Raw genomic sequence first — 19,044 nt, forward strand, 5'->3', positions numbered from 1 at the left:
TGAGTGTTCTGTTCTATATACTGTCACTTTGGAATAATTTGTATAGTAAAAGTATGTATACAAATAGATAGATACAAATGAATTTAATAACAGTGTGCAGATAATATTTTGAACATAAATTGTAACTTTTTAATTACTTAATAGCCAGCTTGAAAGCTGTCTGACTAAAGTATTTCATTGTTGTGAAGTATACATTACTTTTCTTGTCATGTTTTCTCTGAAAGTGTTTGGCTTTTCTTTGTCATGATTGTTGCTTAGATTTTGTAATGATAGTGTCTTATTTGTGAGAGCGTCAGATTTCATGAAACATAAACTCGAGGTGTCTGCTCTCTACTTAACAACGTATAATTTAAAAATATTTTGCAGTTTACAGTTAATTTGTTAATTGTCTTTTGCCGTAAATGTGTAAGATTGAATTGCTATAAAGGGACTCCAGACAATTGGAGGAGTTGGAGGTGTGGTGGCAGTTTGTTTGAGGAACAAAATCTAATTCTACTGTTTGTGTTTTACCAAAAGGTTTTTTTGCCTACCGTTTCACGTCTCCCGGAGTTTACTACTATAGCAGTGGTTACATCGACTCTGGAAACCAGAAGACACTTCAGGGAGTGGTGACTGTTATGCCACTGGAAGACAGCACTGTTGAGCTTCAGGTGTTTGTGACAGGAATAAAGGCCTCTATGAATATAGGTAAAACTGAAACACTTTGATAAGTACATAAACACATACCACTGCAATCTGCAGCTTAACCCACGGCAAGGAATTTGTAGGTAAATTCTTCCTAATCATCTTTTGTGTCCTCCCTAGTTTCACAACAAATCAACTCATCTGACTCTGCGTGTGTGGCCAATTCTGACTGTTTCCAAGAACAGCTGGAATTTAATGTGATTTCAGACAGTTTCTATCATTTTACTTCCTGTGCCAGTCCCACTGTGAACAACATTACGCCCGACTATGGCACTACTCATGACGTTATCAGAATCAACGGCTCTGGCTTTAGCAGCATTAACTGTGCAAATGAGGTAAACTAATTTTACCTTTTTGAAAAACCCATCCTAATTAAGATTGACAATTTATAAAGATCAATAGATTATAATTCAATACAATTAAATAGATTTTTTTTAGTAATCACACCTAATTATAACAATGAAATAGTTATTTATATAAAATCAAAATGAAGAAGAAGAATGAAGAAGAAACATTGCATAAGATTTTAAGACTTGTTTTCGAAGAATAATTTTTTTGCTTGTTTGAAAAAATCTACTTTAAAAACACAGATTTTCAAGATACAATCTTTGATAAGTCTTAAAGTGTAAAAAGACAAGCAAATATTTACTAACATGACAATTTTTTTTAGAATCAAGATTAGTTTTAAGTACAAAGTGTTTCAATGATTTAAAGAAAGATCTTTCTTTTGAGAGACACACTGCATGAAAGGTCACTGTCAAAAATCCATAATAGGGGCAATTAAAAATCCAGGAGACTTAATAATTAAAATTAATTCAGTCTCTGATATTAATGTCAAAACAATATGCATATTGTAATAGGTAAAATATTTGACCTTTTTTTTTTTGGTGACCAAAGGTAAAAGTTGGTGATTGTCCATGTAACGTCATCAGCAGCACCTCCACTGAGATCCAATGCCAGCTCAGTCCTGACAGCGGCGCACCAGTTGGCATCCCATTACCTGTAACTGTACAAGTCAACAACCTTGGCACTGCCATCCTGACCATGCCGAAAGAGTACGACCGCAGATTTGTTGTTCTACCAGTGATAGATTCCATCTTTCCATTGGTGGGCAGCACTACAGGCCACACACGCCTCTATATCTCTGGTTCTGGCTTCTCAAGCGGTTTGATTACAGTAGCGGGCGTTGCATGCAATGTGGTTTCCATGGACTACTCCCACGCAGTGTGCGATACCTCACCGTCTGAAGTTCGCAGGGGAGACGTAGTTTATGCCAGTTCCATCTCTTCCACATGCAGTTTCGATTGTAAATTTGAATATTCCGACTCCATCACACCATACGTCTCTGAGGTGCTGCCTAACTCAGTCAGTGGAAACGCCACCGCTGTAGTGATCACCGGCAGTGGGTTTGGAAACCAATCTGCCGATCTAATGGTATCTGCAGCCAGCATCCTTCTGGAAGTAATAGAAGCCACGGATAGCAATATCAGGGTTTTAGTTGGTGCCCTTCCCGCTGGTACAAATGTCCTACAGGTGGTGGTGATGAGCAAAGGTCTCGCCACAGGAGATAAAACCCTGACCAGCATAGCACAAGCTAGCATCAACCCAACATCAGGCAGCATTGCCGGAGGAACGCCGCTCTTGATCACGGGAAATGGCTTTGTGTTGGGAAACACAACTGTGAGGCTCAATAATTCCCTCTGCAGGATTTTAGATGTCACTCCAGATACAGTGAGGTGCATGACACCTCCTTTGGCAGAGGGACAGGTGCAGGTGAACATTAAGGTGCTTGATGTTGTGTATCCAACTCAACGTTTTAACTACTCTAAGGGACAAACTCCAAGCATCACCTCTGTTAGTCCTAGAACAGGTATGGGCAAGCATTTACTATCGATGGCATATCTTTGTAGACCAATCCTGGAAGTTAGCATAACCTTTCAAAAAATACTGGATTTTGGATTATTGCTGAAAATCAGCTGTTACCAACAAAAGTTTATGATTCGTTCACATATTGTTCATCATAATATAATTCAACTATTTATGAATACTATTGCCAAAAGTAAAAAGCTAAACGTTGAATTTAAACATGCTGCACCACTGTTGCATGTTAAGCTTCCTTAACTCTTAATTTTCCATGTGTGAGTTGCAAGAATGTCATTATAAACACAATGAGGCTGTAAAAGCAAACTAGGGAATTGATGAATGTTCGCTGTGATAGTTTTTAATAAACTCCTATTTGACCACTTGTGAGGGGATATGATGTATTTTATGTCATAGATTAAAGCATGAAGGATACTGGATATGGTAAAATGCTAACTCGTTTCCAAGTTTTGGCCTACAAAGTCATGTCTGCAGCACAGTACTGAACTATTGAATATCACAACAGATCGTAGTAACACTACCAACATAATACTTTCCTTGCAGGTCCGGTTGGAACACAGATCACCGTCTCTGGTTTTGGATTTGGCACAGATGTAACTCTCGTCTCCTTAGAGATCGGTGGTGTGCTTTGCAGTGTGTCATCTGTCACAGATACACAGTTGCTGTGCAATGTTGGGGAACATGCAGGAGGAACGTTTCCGGTCAAGTTTTACCATAATGTCAAGGGTTATGCCGTGAGCCAGTCTGTCTTTACCTATGAGCTGCTGCTGACAGGAGTTACACCAAATGAGGGTAATTAAAATCATTTAAGCTAAATCACAAATCTAGGGTAAAAGATTTGCTAATATGGATGGAATATATATGTAAACATATGAACATATGAATATATGTTACATGAACATTGCTTAGTTGCTGGTTCTAGTAAATACAATTTAAATCGATTAACTTTAATGCTTAAGGTGACAAGATTTAATTTGTGACATATTTCACCTTCTCTGACTCATACATTTAAATATCTTTATGCCACTGTACCTTTAAGATTTATTTCATATACTCTTAAGTCCCAAAGGTAGAATAGCATATTGCCTCTGTTAATGTATTCAATGGGATGTCACAAAAAAATATCATAGATTTCTATTAGGGCATTTTGCTTCTTGATTTAAATAGTAAATGTAGAAAAAATACTTCGGAAAAAAAATATTTAAATAATTGTAATTTATTTCAATATACTTTAAAAATTAATTTATTGCTTTGCAGAAAGAAAAGGATCTTAGAGATACATATGTTTAGTTCTGCACAATACATAATTTGAAAAAAATATCTGGGTCATGAAGCAAAACTAGATGAGAAACACTCATTTCTACACTTGCTATCATATTCAAATAAGACTATAGAGTAACAAGACACTACAGGATACCTTTTCTCTGTTTGCTCTAGGAAGTTATGCCGGAGGAGCTATTGTTGCCATTCAAGGTTCTGGATTCGACCCAAACAGCACCAAAGTCCTCATCTGTAACAGAGAATGTAACGTGCACCTGCAGAACTCCACGTCTACCCAGCTCAACTGTGAAGCCCCACCCAACAATGGTATGTATCCTTTAAAAAGTATGGCGTGTGTGTCTAGAAATGTTCAGTTAGCAAATCAAAGACTAATCTATCATAGTAGGTACTTCAAAGTCTGAGCAAACATCCCAGTATGAAGTTTTCTCTCTAAAGTAAAACATGCCAGGAATGCTTTAACTGACAGAAGTCAGTCACTGAGAGACAATAACGAATGTGACAAGCTCAGGCCGTCAGGTCACAGGTGGATAGACCTGAATAAAGACTGTATCTTAATGACTGCTTTTGTCTCGTACAGGAACTGAAGCAGAGCGTGCCTGCACAGTCATAGTGATGAATGGAGGCGACGCTGTCAACCTCACAAACAGTTATACTTACAGATCCTCTCTGACACCTGTTATCACCAGTGTGACACCGCGCAGAGGAGGAACCGCTGGAGGCACCACACTCACCATTACCGGCTCAGGTTTCAGGTGCAGAACGGACCAGAAATGCATTGTACTAAAATTGATTGTCCTTCAATCACGCTTCAGTATACAATGTTCTCTGTGGCGTTACTGTTACAAATAAAATACTGTTACAAAAAACATTTCAATGCTCAGTCAGCACTGGCATTAGTTTAGGGTTGTTTATATACTAGTCTAGTTTTTAGTAATATATTTTATTTATTTTCTTATTTTAAAAGTAATGTTTAGTCATTTATATGTGCTTTGATCATTTTTTTAATTTACTTTTTATAGTGGTATTTAGGGTTATATTATTTTAATCTTTAGCTTTTATTTATTTTGATTCATTTTTGATGAAGCAACCTAATCATTCTATAGAATTTTATTTAAAAAAAAAAGTATTAATACAATGTGTTAAAACAAGTATTAAACCACAAAATTATGTCATCATTTATTCATCCTTATGTAATCCCGAACATCTGATTCCAAATGTGACGTTAAGGAAACATTAACATTGAGATTAACATTAAAAGTGAATGGTGACAGAGTATAGCACAAAAACAAAATAAATAAATACGTACATACACGCATCAAAGACGAACCATAAAAATAATAAATGTAATACTGCTTGAAAATTTGTTCTTGCTTTGCCCCAATTTTTTTTAATTATTCGCAATTTTGTTGTTTTTTTTTGAGACAAAAATAAATATTAGCGTAACAATCTTGTCAGGCATATTTACAACAAAGCTAATTTTATGACAATGTGACATGAATTACTTTCACCACAAATACTAATTATTTATAATAATTTTTTTATTTGCCACTATCCTAGGTTTTGCCCCCATTTGTAAGATGTTTTTAACTACTTAATTTAAAACACAATAAAATTTGAAATGCTTTCCTATTCTTGTATATATTTTAATATGTACAAGTCAGAATAAGCACATTGTTAATCTAAATATTATGTTACACTGAATAACAATGTAACATTATTTCAACCAAATTTTTACATTTTATTCTCCAAAAACTTGAAAGTAGACACTTTACTTACTTTTTTGCTATCTATGGATATAAAATCACTTTTGTGAATTTCTTTTGATATGGACAGCATCTTTGACTACCATACATACATACAGTATTATGTCCTAAAGAGTTATAAAGCCTCATTTAAATGAAGAAATAATTACAGAATTTTCCACTGGAAAATTTCAATGGGGTTTCTCTTCCTTGTCTGACCTGTAGCTCAAATGTCAACGAAGTCTCTGTCACAATTGCGGGGTCTGTTTGTGACGTCCAGTCAGCCAGCGAGTCGCAGATCATCTGTGTGACCAATGCTCAGTCCAGATCCCAAGACACTCAAGTGCGAGTTCAGCTGGGGAACAGAGGAATTGCCCGAATGGTAAAAATGCCATAAATACAAATATTACATCAATAATTACAATAAAAATATTCAAAATTGAAGCATCTGCTTGGAATTTTTCTCCTCTCTCTTAGGATAATGCGTCCTTCTTCTACATTGACGTGTGGTCATCTCCCTATACATGGGGTGGTCTCCCCCCTCCTGAGGAGGGCATGTTTGCTGTAATCACTGCTGGTCAGACCATCCTCCTGGACACCAGCACACCAGTCCTTAAGATGCTTCTCATCCAAGGTATGCTCATTTAGGCAAACATCTTTATAAACAAAGCCTTGATAGACTCACAGTTCTGTGAATGCCTGTTTTCTGTTTAGGCGGTCGATTAATTTTTGATGAGGCAGACATTGAGCTGCAGGCGGAGAATATTCTGATCACAGATGGTGGAGCTCTGCAGATCGGAACAGAGCAGGCCCCCTTCCAGCATAAGGCCATCATCACACTGCATGGACACCTGCGTTCTACAGAACTTCCTGTCTATGGCACCAAGACCCTGGGTGTTAGAGAGGGGGTGCTGGATCTGCATGGTGTGTACTATAAATAAACAGCACTACAAACTAATTTTAAGTGAATTGTTATATTGAATGTTTCTAGAACATAACTCGAATAGGTATAACAATTTTATTAAATGTACAAGAAATTTGTTAAAAAACTGTGTTCAGCAAGGATGCATTATATTTATCAAAAGTGATAGTATAATGTAACAAAAGATTTCTATTTCAAATAGAAGAATATTTAATTGCAATAATTGTTCATTGAAGAATATTTAATTGCAATAATTTTTAAGTTAATTTTTTCAAACATATTACAGATCCCAACTATTTTAAATGATGTGAAAAATGCATATTATACTGTAAACTGTATTTTTTATTACTTTTTTGTCTGTAACTTGACGTATTGACAATTCTCAGAGCTACTGGAAAATTTGCATCTAAAAGGTCACAATGTCAGAAACACAATCTTTTTTAGAAAATGTAAAAGTAATCTTCACAAAAATAGCGATGACCTACATATCACTACCAGAAGGCTCAGTTAAGTCAGAAAGCCCCTTAGGTGGGCTTCACAGAAGTGCTCAATTTCCCTGATATAGACACCATAGTGCGTAATCACTCCCCTGCAGTAAGAGGTTTTGTTCAGAGCTTAACTACAATCTTACTTCTGTAGGAATCCCTGTCCCTATGACATGGACTCGCCTTTCTCAGACTGCACAAAGTGGCTCCAACACGCTGACGTTGATGGATGTTGTTACCTGGAAGACTGGTGATGAAATTATTATCGCTTCCACGGGGCACAGGTACAGATCGTCGCCCAAACCTGCAGCAAAAATTGGTTTCAGGTTGATTTGACTGAAGCTACTGATTTACTAGAAAAACTGAACTAAATGTAGGACCAAGGGCAAGGAAAAGTGCAGTTGTTCTTTATAAATGGTATCAAAAGAATTTATTTGATTTAAAAGAAACAAAACTATAATTTGTAAATTTGTAAAACTTACTGTTTTTGCTCAAATTGCAGGTACTAAATGCTCTTCTAATAATAGTGATGTCATTCTAGCATATGTTGTTTTGATGGAATCCACAGACACAGCCAGATTGAGAACGAGCTGAAGAGAGTGGCCTCAGTTTCAGCTGATGGAAGGACCCTCACTTTGACCGAACCCCTGGAATACACTCATCTGGGTGTATCTGTCACACTGCCTGATGGGACAGTTTTTGAAGCGAGAGCAGAGGTGGGCCTTCTTACCAGAAACATTGTTGTCCGTGGATCCAACAATGTGGAGTGGAATGATCAGATTCAGGCTTGCCCTGATGGATTCAACACAGGTTTGAAAGTTGTTTCTCAGCTGTGAGTGGAAATACAGACAAATAATCATGTCATACACAGAATTATGTCTTCCTTAATTCCTTACAAGTCACATGAAAGTCATCAAACTTCACACATCAAACACATGACCCAATTTTCTTTTTTTCCTTCAGGAGAATTTGCTACCCAGACTTGTTTCCAGGGTAGGTTTGGAGAAGAAGTAGGAAGTGACCAGTTTGGTGGCTGCATCATGTTCCACGCACCACAACCAAATAAAAATCTGGCAATCGGCAGAATTGAATATGTTGAGGTGATGTATTGAAACTCTTCGAGACCTTTAAAAGCATTGTTGTCCCAAAAATTTCAATTCTATCATCATTTCTCACATTATTCCAAACCTATTGTATATGTGGAACACAAAAGAAGATATTTTAAAGAATGTTGGTAACCAACAGTCAGGTCTACAAGAACCTACAATATAATAAAACATGTGAAAGGTTCTTGTAGTCTCAGGTAGTCCCAGTTTCAAGTCCCAATTACTTCTATAGTATTTCTTTTTCCATGCAATGGAGATCAAAGAGACCAAAATCATTTGTTTACCAACATTCTTTAAAATATCTTGCATTCCACAGAAGTAATGCATCAAGTAAATGATAACCAAATTTTCACTTTTCAGTAGACTATCTCCTTCAAGACATTAAAAATTTACAAAAAATGTAAATCGTGGCATTATGTTTGTTATTGTCCTCCTCTAGCTCTTTAATGTTGGACAGGCTTTCCGTCTGGGACGCTACCCAATCCACTGGCATCTGATGGGTGATGTTAAGTTTAAGTCATATGTGCGGGGATGTGGCATCCACCAGTCCTACAATCGTGCTGTCACCATTCATAACACCCACAACCTTCTGGTGGAGCGTAATGTCATCTACAATATCATGGGTGGGGCCTTCTTTATCGAGGACGGCATTGAGACTGGCAACATCCTTCAGTACAACCTGGCGGTATTTGTAAAACAGAGCACCAGTTTACTAAATGACGACGTCACTCCAGCTGCATACTGGGTCACCAACCCTAATAACACCATTAGGCACAATGCCGCAGCTGGTGGAACGCACTTCGGCTTCTGGTATCGTATGCATGATAATCCTGATGGCCCTTCATATAACCCCAACATCTGTCAGAAGAGAGTACCACTGGGACAGTTCTTCAACAATACGGTGCATTCTCAGGGCTGGTTCGGTTTGTGGATCTTCCAAGAGTTTTTCCCCGTGCGTACTGGCAGCTGCAGCTCCACAACACCGGCACCAGCAGTCTTCCGCCGGTTTACTTCCTGGAACAACGAGAAAGGTGCAGAGTGGGTGAATGTAGGAGCGGTTCAGTTCAGCGAGTTCCTGATGGTCAATAACGAGAAGGCAGGAGTGGAGTCCAAGAGGATCATCCAGCAGTACGTCAGCGGATGGGGATTGGATGGAGGGGCTGCTGTGGTCAACAGCACCATGGTGGGCCATGTGGATGAGCTGGGACTGGGGAGCAGCTACTGCACCGCTCGTGGTGTTGTCCTGCCTCTGGATGATGGTATGAGCGTCATCAACACCAAGTTTGTGAACTTTGACCGTCCGTCGTGTGCTGCAGTCGGGGTGGCAGAAATTGTTGGAACCTGCATTTTCCGCTGTGGAGGCTGGAGCGCGAGATTCAGTGGGATCCAGTACTATCAGTCACCCAACAAGGCCTGGTTCAGATGGGAGCATGAGGTGGCACTAGTAGATACTGATGGGTCATTAACAGGTAGAGAAACATCAGACATTACAGTATTTAGATACATAATTTGTGAAAGATTTTAATGGGTTCTTTATTGGCATGGTGCAAACAGCTTCAAAAAAAGTATTAGTAATTAAAAAAAGACTGAATATTTATTTATATATATTGTGTTTCTGAAAAGGCAATGTTAGTTACAAGGTGGTAGCGTGGACTAACTTGCTCGACCCAAGACGCTGCTTCCCAAGAACAGAGTGGAGTGTTGGCGTTCCTGCTGGAGTATGTGATAACACCATTAACTTCCACCGCATGGTCGTCGTCAATCCCTCACCGCCTTCACTTGTGTCTAAAGATGTCATTCTAACCAACTCATATGGTATGATGAAATAATAAACTCTGGACAATTGAGCTAATTTAAATGTGTATGAAACTCAAAAATTGATCTAAAGCTAAAAAATAACAAAAAATTTCATTTGAGGGAATATTGTTTTTTATGTTGAAGTGAGCTGTGATGTTTAGAAAAACCTTCTTAGTTCACTTAATCTCAGTATCATATCTCTCTTTAGGGACATGTGTGCTTCCTTTTCTCAAAAAACTGGTGACCCACACATTTGGCTGGATGGCAATGGTGCCCACAGGCCAAACATACAACTGGTACTTTGATGGTGCATCCCAGATAACCAACATTTCATACAATGGAATGGTCTACGGCTTTCGGGTAAAGTATGCACACTACACAATAATCCAGTATACATCTTCAAAATAACTATTGTTCCAATAAAGCATGATTTGCGATAAAATTAGCATTTTATATTGTTAAGATATTAGATTCTTAAAATGATGTAGATATTGTCAGTTGACATGAACAAACCCCTGACTTATTGCATTACTCCAGAAGGCTTAAATGCTAAATGTAGAATTTGTGCAATACACAACATGTTAATCTGACTCTTTCTTAAATGCAGCCAGAACATTATGTAATTATCGACCACAACCTGACCCAGACACCTGACCGGTTCCGCATCATAGATGACAGGAATGGCTCCTCCCAACCTCTGAACCCCACTGCGAATGTAAACGGGGATTGGTACTTTAACAAAACATCCAAAGACGTCTATTACATGGGTAAATTTTTTTTTGCTTTTTTAGCCATGCTGTCTTTCTATTCTATCTTAGTCTATTTATTTCAGTAGTAGTAAGATTTCGAATTTTGTGTCTACAGTGTCTGGAAGAGACCGAATTGTTAGCCGGAGGAAGAGGAACAGTGTGGACCGCTCAGTTGTAGACAGATCGCTGGACTTCAGAGTATATCAATGTTACTATCCCAACTGTATCCAACCACTCCCTGGTCCTGTAGTCACGCCAGCCAATACATCCAACACAACCAGCCGCAGGCCTGCAAACTATGTGTATGTTACCACACACTTTCAGCATTTTATTATTATATATTTCATCTGTTTTCTTTGCTAATAAAATATATCCTGCTTGAGTCAGCCTCTGGTCAAATACATCATTTTGGAGGTCAAGCTCAGTGAACAACTTCAATGTGCCACAAGAAGGCTCTGATGTGATCATTCCAGCTGGTAAGCACCTTTAAAGGTCACAAAGTTCATGCAAAGATAAAAAGGAAAAAATTAAATTATTTTATCAAAACCTCTTTCTGTCTAAAAGGCATTTGGATGGTTGTGGATGTTGTGGTCCCCTCCCTGAACAAGCTGAAAATAGTTGGAGTTCTGGAGATTCCGGACATAAACAATGGCACCTCCACCCGCAGCGTTTCTCAATACAACAACGTTGTTCTGAATGCCACATATATCTCCATTCAAGTAAATACATCAAAAACTACATTCATAGACATACATGGTATAGATATTTTAGGCTCATTACGCCATCTAGAACCAGACTCCTCATGTGTAATAATTTTGTTAATTCTGTTCAACTCTCTCTGTACACGTTTCGCTCAATCAGGGTGGACGTCTGATTGCTGGCTGGCCTGATGAACCCTTCAGAGGTCAACTACAGATCATACTGAGAGGAAGCCATTCCACACCAGACTGGCTACTGCCATCTGGATTAAACCAAGGCTCCAAAGTGCTGGGTAAATGAAGTCAAAGTATCTTGTAAAGATATCTTTATTGAGCATATTTGCATTAGAGATGTTCATATTAATTGACTGCCAACTTAGAAAAGTGTTGATTTCAGTAGAAACCTTGTCTTTTAGGTGTGTTTGGATCTCTTGATCTGTATGGCATGCCACACAATGTGTATCACACCAAGCTTGCTAGCACGTCCCAAGCAGGAAACAGCACTATCTCACTACAGGAATCTGTGGACTGGAAGGTCAGACGCTTTTTAAAAACAGAACAGAGAGATCAAGAAACCACTGAACCTGCTAGTGTGATTTGCAGATGCTATTTAGATTCCAAGATTTGTTTGTTCTCCAAATCCTTTTTGAATAAAACCACTCTTGTATTACCTCCAGGTTGGGGATCAGATCCTGCTGTCCACCACCAGCTATGACCCTTGGCAGACAGAAATCCGCACTATCACTGTGGTCACAGATTATGGCCGCACGCTGACTCTGGACCAGCCTTTATCCTACACACACATTGGTTAGTCTATATTTTTAAATTTTTTATCTCTTTTGCACACCAAAACTGCATTTATTTAATCAGAAACACAGTAAAATAATACTATTACTGCTATTTAAAAAACAAATATTAATATATTTTAAAATGATGTACATGTCTGTAATGACAAATATCTTTGTCAGAAATCGTTCTAATATGCTGCTTTGGTGAATTTGGTGATTTGGTTTACAAAAACATCTTTTTATAATTTAGCAAATTTAAATGCTTTACTGTCACTTTTATTTGATTAATTTAAGGCATATTTGCTAAATAAATGTAATAGTTTATTTAAAAATATCTTACTGACCCCAAACCTTTGTATGGCAGTATGTCATTATTTAACGGTACTAAATAAATGCATTATATTTCTGGTCATATAGGAGAGAGCTACAGTGTGCCAGGTTCTTCCAAAAGTTATCAGCTAGCAGGCAATGTGGCTTTACTGACAAGGAATATCAAGATCATTGGACAGGAGTATCCAGAAATGAACACAGAGTCTTATGGAGCCAGAGTTCTGGTGGGAACCTACTTTAGCGGAGGAATTGATTTCAGAGGTATAAACCGCTGGGCCTCAGTCTTGACGTACAAGCAGGACATATCCTACAAAAAAACCACTCCACTAATGGAAAAAAATAAGAGAAAGAATTAAAAAAAAAAAAAAAAAAAAAAACTGTTTTAAATATGAAAGTATAATATTTGCACATATCATCATTGGCTAACCAGCCCTTTCTAGCACAGCATAAGGATTAAAAAAATCATTAATGCTGATGATATTTGCGTCACAGGAAAAGCCCAGATCAGAAACGTCCAGTTCTACCACACCGGGCAGGAGGGATGGAACGACATCTCCGACCCACGATACTCTCTGGTGTTTTATAACTTAGGAGGGGTGAGAGAAAGTCTTAATCAGTACATGCCCATTCTTTATCACATTCACACATATTCCTGTCAAATACTTTTGTCACACTATATTTTTAGGTGGTTGGTGAATCTTACATCAAGGGATGTGCTTTTCACAATGGCTTTGCTCCTGCTATTGGTGTTTTTGGGACAGATGAGCTGAGTATCGAAGACAACGTGATCCATTACACCGTTGGAGAAGGTACGGATTCAGAGGCAGCTTCGCTGTTCAACGTTAACACAAAAAGAAAATGCTATTAAACAAAAATGTAACCACTTTGCAGCAGGGTGATAGAATTTAGCATGATAACTATTCTTTCTGCAATTTCTATTCTAACTTCCCAGGAATCAGAGTCTGGGGTGACAGAAATGCAGTCCGGAGGAATTTGGTCACAATGACACTGTGGTCTGGATCATATAACGGCAGAGCGGAGGAATTCAACTTTGAATGGAATGCAGCCATCGAGGTATTCTTTATAGAAAAGTACTGTAATCAGATGGCAATACCATGGTACTTCGTTATATAACAATACAGAATGATTACTATATACACGTTTACTATATTATTTAGATGGTAATTCAAGAACACCATGGTGCATGTCCAAAAAACAGCATTATCATGGTATATGTCTGAAACCATAAGTGACAAAAGATACAGACTTCTCTGACATATAATCATCAGTGGATACCAGATAAAGAATTGATGCATTTTTGTTCATTTTCTAGGTGAGTGAGGCAACCAATGTGATTCTGCAAGGGAATATCGTTGCTGGCTATGAACGCGTGGGATACCGAATTGATGGAGAACCATGTCCAGGTACATCAAACTTAAAAGGAAATTAATTGAATACTTTTCTAGACAGCGACAGTGTTCATTCCAAAGCTTAAATACTGCTTTAATACTCATTATAGATACATTATTTTGATACTGATAATGTCTGTATGGTATCACCAGTTACCAAAAAAATGGCATATATTTAAATTCTGTGGTATTTTGTCTACTTAAAAAAAAAAATTAAATACTTAAAAACTAATATTTTCTTAATTGCTACATCACAAAATGTATTAGTCTAGATATAGTATGTACAGCATTAAATGATGGAAAAAGCATGAAAATATAATCCGTTAGCAGATAATTAAGCAAGCAGAAAGTTTCACATTAGCAGAATATCATACTAATACTAATATCTTCTGCATCCCTACTTATGAACCTTTCATATTTAGTGTTTACTGATTCAATTATTTCAATAATATCAAAAGGATCTCCAAATTCAGTGGCACAGTGGAGTCAGAACGAGGCGCACGGTGGTCTGTATGGAATCTACATGAATAAAGATGGACTTCCTGGTTGCTCACAAATCCAGGGATTCACTATCTGGAGAAGCTTTGATTTTGGCATTTATGTCCAAGTATGATAAATGATCCACAAACTTCATACCATAACTCTGGTGAATATTATTGTTTTATAATTAATGTTCTCTCTTCACCTCAAGGTATCCATGAATGTGTTCATTTCCAATGTAAGCCTGATTGATAACGGAATGGGAATCATGTCTCTAACCTACAGTCCTCCCTCTCTCAGCCACGAATACTCGGACAAAACCGTCCGTGTGCAGGTGAGGAAGCACTCTGATGTCTTCAGTCAAAACTAAGAAAGCATTCTTTTAGTAATCTGTTTTTTTTAAATCATCGCTCCAGGGTGCCCTGATTGTAGGCAGTAGCCCCAACTTCAACTGTTTTGATAGTCTATCCTCAACTGCGACCTACGTTGACCTCAGCAAAAGTCACAGGGCCCCACGTCCTCCTAATGGTAAAATACATCATATAGAATCATCCATTCACTCCAGAATAAATTTAAAACAGCTGATCCATTTTCTGAACCAATTATAAATGCATTTATATTATCAACAGGTGGCAGGTCTGGAATTTGTTGGCCGACGTTTGAATCAAACCATAACAATGGCCCACAAAAACCTCTTCCTGGACTAATGAGCTACAATGCCATAGCTGGTATAATGACGGTCTCTGGTGAGTCTCAAAATGTGTATGGATCTTCAGTTATCTACGGTTTATGATAATCTCATACCAGTAAGTAATTTAATTTTTCTCTTTCCGACTCCAGACACCACTTTTGTTGGGTTCAAGAGTGTGTGCTCAACAGAGAGAAATTTCATGTTCATGACCAACCCGGGAAATGAGGATCTTCAACATCCAATCAGTGTTGAGAGGATTTCCCAAATAAACAGCACAGAGGACTCTCTAGCGTTCATTCATCGGCCTGATCTGGGGTAAACTGAACATAGCTATAGGTTTTCTCTCACTCAGAATTGAACATTGATACCTTAATGCAGTAGCATCTCATGATGAATATGACAATTGTCACCAAAAATATGATCAAATCATATCATTATATATGACTATTTATAATATTACAATATAATATATTCTATATGCTGTCAACATTTTTATTAATGGAATTAATGTTTTTTGTCTTATGCTCACCAAGACTGCATTTGTTTGATTAAAACTACTACAAAAACAGTAATATATTTATATATTTATTATGTTATTTATTCCTGTGATGGCAAAGATTATTTTTCACAAGCCATTATTTCACTTCAGTGCCACACAATTCTTCCAAAATCATTCTAATATGATAATTTGCTGTGCTTATATGAGAACGGAATCTATTTTGCCTAAATATTAATGACAAAGTTTAGCTTAAAATGCACACATAACATTACTTTAAGAGTGATTTATTTCTTTCTCTTTTATATCAGCAAGGTGAACCCTTCGGACTGTGTGGACATGGATTGTGATGCTAAGAAGAAGACTTTTTTGAAGGATCTGGATGGCAGTTTCCTGGGTGCCGTGGGAGCAGTGGTGCCCCAGTCGGAGTATGAATGGAACGGGGATCCCAGGCACGGGCTGGGCGATTACCGCATCCCCAAAGTCATGCTCACCTATCTCAATGGCAGCCGGATACCTGTGAATCAAATCGCACCTTACAAAGGTACATCTGAGGACAATTTATTATTCACGCTGCTTTAAGAGAGAGCGTTCTGAATGATAAGCATTGCTTCTAGCATTAACATTGCTGGTTCCCCCGTGTAGGTGTGATCAGAGACACTTGTGCGTACATGAGCACCTGGCAGAGCTACAAGTGCTTTGGGCTCAACTACAGAATGCTGGTCATAGAAAGTCTGGATGCAGACACTGAAACCAGGCGTCTTTCACCTGTAGCCATCCTAGGGGACAAATATGTGGATTTGATAAACGGTATGACTCATAACGTCCCTTGTACTGCTAATTTAACATCTACCAGAAGCAGAGAAATGTGTGTGTGAATGAATTTTACAAACTTACTGTAAATATCTCGTCACAGGTCCACAAGACCACGGCTGGTGTGCCGGCTACACGTGTCAGAAACGTGTATCTCTATTCCACTCCATCGTTGCCACCAATAAATCCTTTGACATCTATTTCACCAGCACAACACCACAGAAGCTGAGACTTATGCTGCTAAATGCTGGACCTACAGAGGTTAGTCAGTAAGATGAATTATATAACACAGGGTACACTAAATTTAAAACAATAAAAGGCCTAGTAAGAAAAAAAATATATATATAATTTTTTCTTATTTATAATTTCTCATGCGTGTTATTACATTTACATTTTACATTTAGTCTTTTTATTTATTATCTACATTATTAAAAAAAGTTTTTTACATTGTATTATTTCTAATTATTTAAATAAATAATAAACACATATACATATAAATGTATACAATATATATATATATATATATATATATATATATATATATATATATATATATATATATATATATATATATATATTATTAATTACAAATAATCACATCCAAAATAAAACGATTTGTTTACATAATAAATATACACAGTACACATAATATAGTATGTATATAAATAAAATATATATTTAAAAATACTGACATATATAAATATATATGTGCATGAATATATATATATATATATATATACACACACACACACACACACACACACACACACACACACACGTAAATGAATTGCTGATGTGATTAGACACTAATATAAAGATTATCTGCAATTATTGTATATTTCTTTCTCTTTTTTTTTTTAGCTTATACAGTATTACAATAGACACTTTATTCAGTATACTAAAGCACTGTATTGTACACTAATCTTCTTTTGTCCTCAGGCTGTCAGGGTGGCTATATTTTACTCAAACCCTCAGCGGCTGGATGTGTATGTAAACAATAATTTGATTGGTCCAACAAATGCTCAGTGGAATGCAGACAAAACAGACTACACACTGCGTGAGCCAACTTACACAGGTAAAGCACAGCATGAAAACTGGTGTTAAACACCACCCCCTGCAGGATAGAGGACCAACATTTTGTCAACATTTTTGCACAGATTATAATTCATATTTTACATCCTCTTAACACTCATCAGGTCAATACGTCCCTGATTTCAACTCCACTCACGGCTCCAACTTTTTTGACCAAAACTACAAAATGATGAACATACTTCTTCGTGGCTCAGAGCCGGTCCAAATCCGCACCTCTCCGGTTCTGTTCCTGGCCTTCAATCTCCCAGCCATGACCGAGGAGGAGTTCTTCGGGGATAATCTGGTCAACAATCTGGCTTTATTCCTGAAAATACCCCCAAATAAGATTCGAATCACCAAAATCGTCCGTGAGGGAACCAGCGCAAGACGGCGGCGCTCAACAGGACTGACGGTGGAGGTGGAGATCAGAGAGCCTCCTATCCAGAACTCCACCAGCAACAGCACTGGTTAGAGCCCGCATCTATAATAAATACTGTGTTTAGTCTCAATACCATGTCTGAAATTGTATATTCGTATACCGTCTGCAGTACAAGACCAACAGTTTGAAGTCCTGAAGAACATTGCTGATGATCTGGGCCGCGCTGCTGTCTCTGGCAATCTGAGTCAGTCCATCGGCTTCAATGTGTCGTCCCTGGGCATCATCCCTCCTCCTCCTTCTTCCAGCGACCCATCCTGGAATGATGTATGATTTTATTTCATATTTTCTGATAACAAGCGCCGTTTCAAAATTGTAAGTGAGACATGTAACACAAAGTTTAAATTAGAAGTAATATTGTGGGTTATTCTCAACTAACCAAGCAAAAAAAAATAAATACAATTTTTCCAATGAAAATGACATACGTACTGTATATATAGGCCAAAATTATTCAGACCCCAGATACACTGTACACCAGATTTGTAATATTTTTCCTAGTTAGTGCAGGATACTATAGTTTATTCATATAAGTGAGGATAGCTGAAGTAAACCGTGACATGGCCAAAAATTCTTCTTAAAGTGGAACTGTGTGAAAATTAAAATTGATAAAAATGTATTATTACTACAAATTATTCAGAAACCATGTTGTGTTTTTCTTCGATTGCTTATGCAACCTTTTTACACAAAAGACTGAACAAAAGTAATCATTGCAAGCTAATAGTTCATTAATTGTGTACTTAAATATAACGGCTGACGTTGCATACCTTTTTACCAAGATGAATTTGTTCTGACAGTTTAACTCGGGAGTTCTTGTCATATTTCTTATTTTGTCATATATATTACCATTTTCTAAACTATAGAGAATAAACTGTGATATTGTGGGAAATGTTGAAGGTGTCTGAGTCTGTATACATTTATGTAAAATACCTTTTTATAAACTTCATGTGGCTTTTCCCTTATTTTAACTGTGTCTCTCTCTTTAAGGTGGCCACTCAGGAAGTGACCCGTGAAGACCAGCAGGTGGCGGTGGTGAAGACGGTCTCGTCCCTGAAGGTGGTGGTCCAGCCTGTGGCGGGACTGTCCCCTGGGCCCCTGAGTGTGCAACCCAGCATTATGGCTGTGGACACAGCGGTGAGACTTCTTTAAGAACACCCGAAACCAGTTTCCAGGCAATTACTAGAAAAC

At 37.6% G+C, this 19,044-nt stretch overlaps 1 protein-coding gene and 1 long non-coding RNA gene across 6 annotated transcripts in view; one reads left to right on the top strand and one right to left on the bottom strand.

The window, feature by feature from the left end:
- The window catches only part of pkhd1l1.1 (PKHD1 like 1, tandem duplicate 1), a 35,803-nt gene that overhangs the window by 15,772 nt on the left and 987 nt on the right, over window positions 1-19,044 (top strand). The window contains exons 37-75 of the mRNA XM_043217633.1: window positions 517-687; window positions 805-1,019; window positions 1,582-2,554; window positions 3,109-3,357; window positions 4,003-4,152; window positions 4,424-4,598; window positions 5,814-5,970; window positions 6,066-6,222; window positions 6,303-6,512; window positions 7,150-7,279; window positions 7,564-7,805; window positions 7,959-8,095; window positions 8,541-9,570; window positions 9,725-9,916; window positions 10,107-10,258; window positions 10,506-10,665; window positions 10,763-10,949; window positions 11,035-11,123; window positions 11,212-11,366; window positions 11,509-11,638; window positions 11,762-11,880; window positions 12,023-12,152; window positions 12,551-12,724; window positions 12,956-13,059; window positions 13,149-13,272; window positions 13,416-13,537; window positions 13,797-13,887; window positions 14,331-14,479; window positions 14,564-14,686; window positions 14,769-14,880; window positions 14,982-15,098; window positions 15,193-15,358; window positions 15,851-16,083; window positions 16,185-16,349; window positions 16,456-16,613; window positions 17,292-17,427; window positions 17,549-17,890; window positions 17,972-18,126; window positions 18,844-18,990. Coding sequence (XP_043073568.1) covers window positions 517-687; window positions 805-1,019; window positions 1,582-2,554; window positions 3,109-3,357; window positions 4,003-4,152; window positions 4,424-4,598; window positions 5,814-5,970; window positions 6,066-6,222; window positions 6,303-6,512; window positions 7,150-7,279; window positions 7,564-7,805; window positions 7,959-8,095; window positions 8,541-9,570; window positions 9,725-9,916; window positions 10,107-10,258; window positions 10,506-10,665; window positions 10,763-10,949; window positions 11,035-11,123; window positions 11,212-11,366; window positions 11,509-11,638; window positions 11,762-11,880; window positions 12,023-12,152; window positions 12,551-12,724; window positions 12,956-13,059; window positions 13,149-13,272; window positions 13,416-13,537; window positions 13,797-13,887; window positions 14,331-14,479; window positions 14,564-14,686; window positions 14,769-14,880; window positions 14,982-15,098; window positions 15,193-15,358; window positions 15,851-16,083; window positions 16,185-16,349; window positions 16,456-16,613; window positions 17,292-17,427; window positions 17,549-17,890; window positions 17,972-18,126; window positions 18,844-18,990 — 7,928 coding nt within the window. The remainder of the gene's footprint in view (window positions 1-516; window positions 688-804; window positions 1,020-1,581; window positions 2,555-3,108; window positions 3,358-4,002; window positions 4,153-4,423; window positions 4,599-5,813; window positions 5,971-6,065; window positions 6,223-6,302; window positions 6,513-7,149; window positions 7,280-7,563; window positions 7,806-7,958; window positions 8,096-8,540; window positions 9,571-9,724; window positions 9,917-10,106; window positions 10,259-10,505; window positions 10,666-10,762; window positions 10,950-11,034; window positions 11,124-11,211; window positions 11,367-11,508; window positions 11,639-11,761; window positions 11,881-12,022; window positions 12,153-12,550; window positions 12,725-12,955; window positions 13,060-13,148; window positions 13,273-13,415; window positions 13,538-13,796; window positions 13,888-14,330; window positions 14,480-14,563; window positions 14,687-14,768; window positions 14,881-14,981; window positions 15,099-15,192; window positions 15,359-15,850; window positions 16,084-16,184; window positions 16,350-16,455; window positions 16,614-17,291; window positions 17,428-17,548; window positions 17,891-17,971; window positions 18,127-18,843; window positions 18,991-19,044) is intronic.
- On the bottom strand, window positions 5,808-18,922 carry LOC122323643. Of its 5 annotated transcripts, XR_006247035.1 has the most exons (13): window positions 18,787-18,922; window positions 17,963-18,116; window positions 17,624-17,748; window positions 17,424-17,466; window positions 16,437-16,605; window positions 13,167-13,295; window positions 12,891-13,049; window positions 12,700-12,789; window positions 12,017-12,138; window positions 7,726-7,825; window positions 7,478-7,642; window positions 7,142-7,299; window positions 5,808-5,943 (listed from the first exon to the last, which is right to left on the bottom strand). It is a non-coding gene; the product is annotated as an uncharacterized LOC122323643 (long non-coding RNA). The 5 variants fall into 5 exon arrangements; XR_006247033.1 differs by having other exon boundaries at window positions 12,700-13,049; XR_006247036.1 differs by having other exon boundaries at window positions 5,810-5,943; window positions 7,235-7,299; window positions 12,700-13,049.

Source organism: Puntigrus tetrazona, chromosome 19 (assembly GCF_018831695.1).
Source record: "Puntigrus tetrazona isolate hp1 chromosome 19, ASM1883169v1, whole genome shotgun sequence".
Lineage (NCBI taxonomy): Eukaryota > Metazoa > Chordata > Actinopteri > Cypriniformes > Cyprinidae > Puntigrus > Puntigrus tetrazona.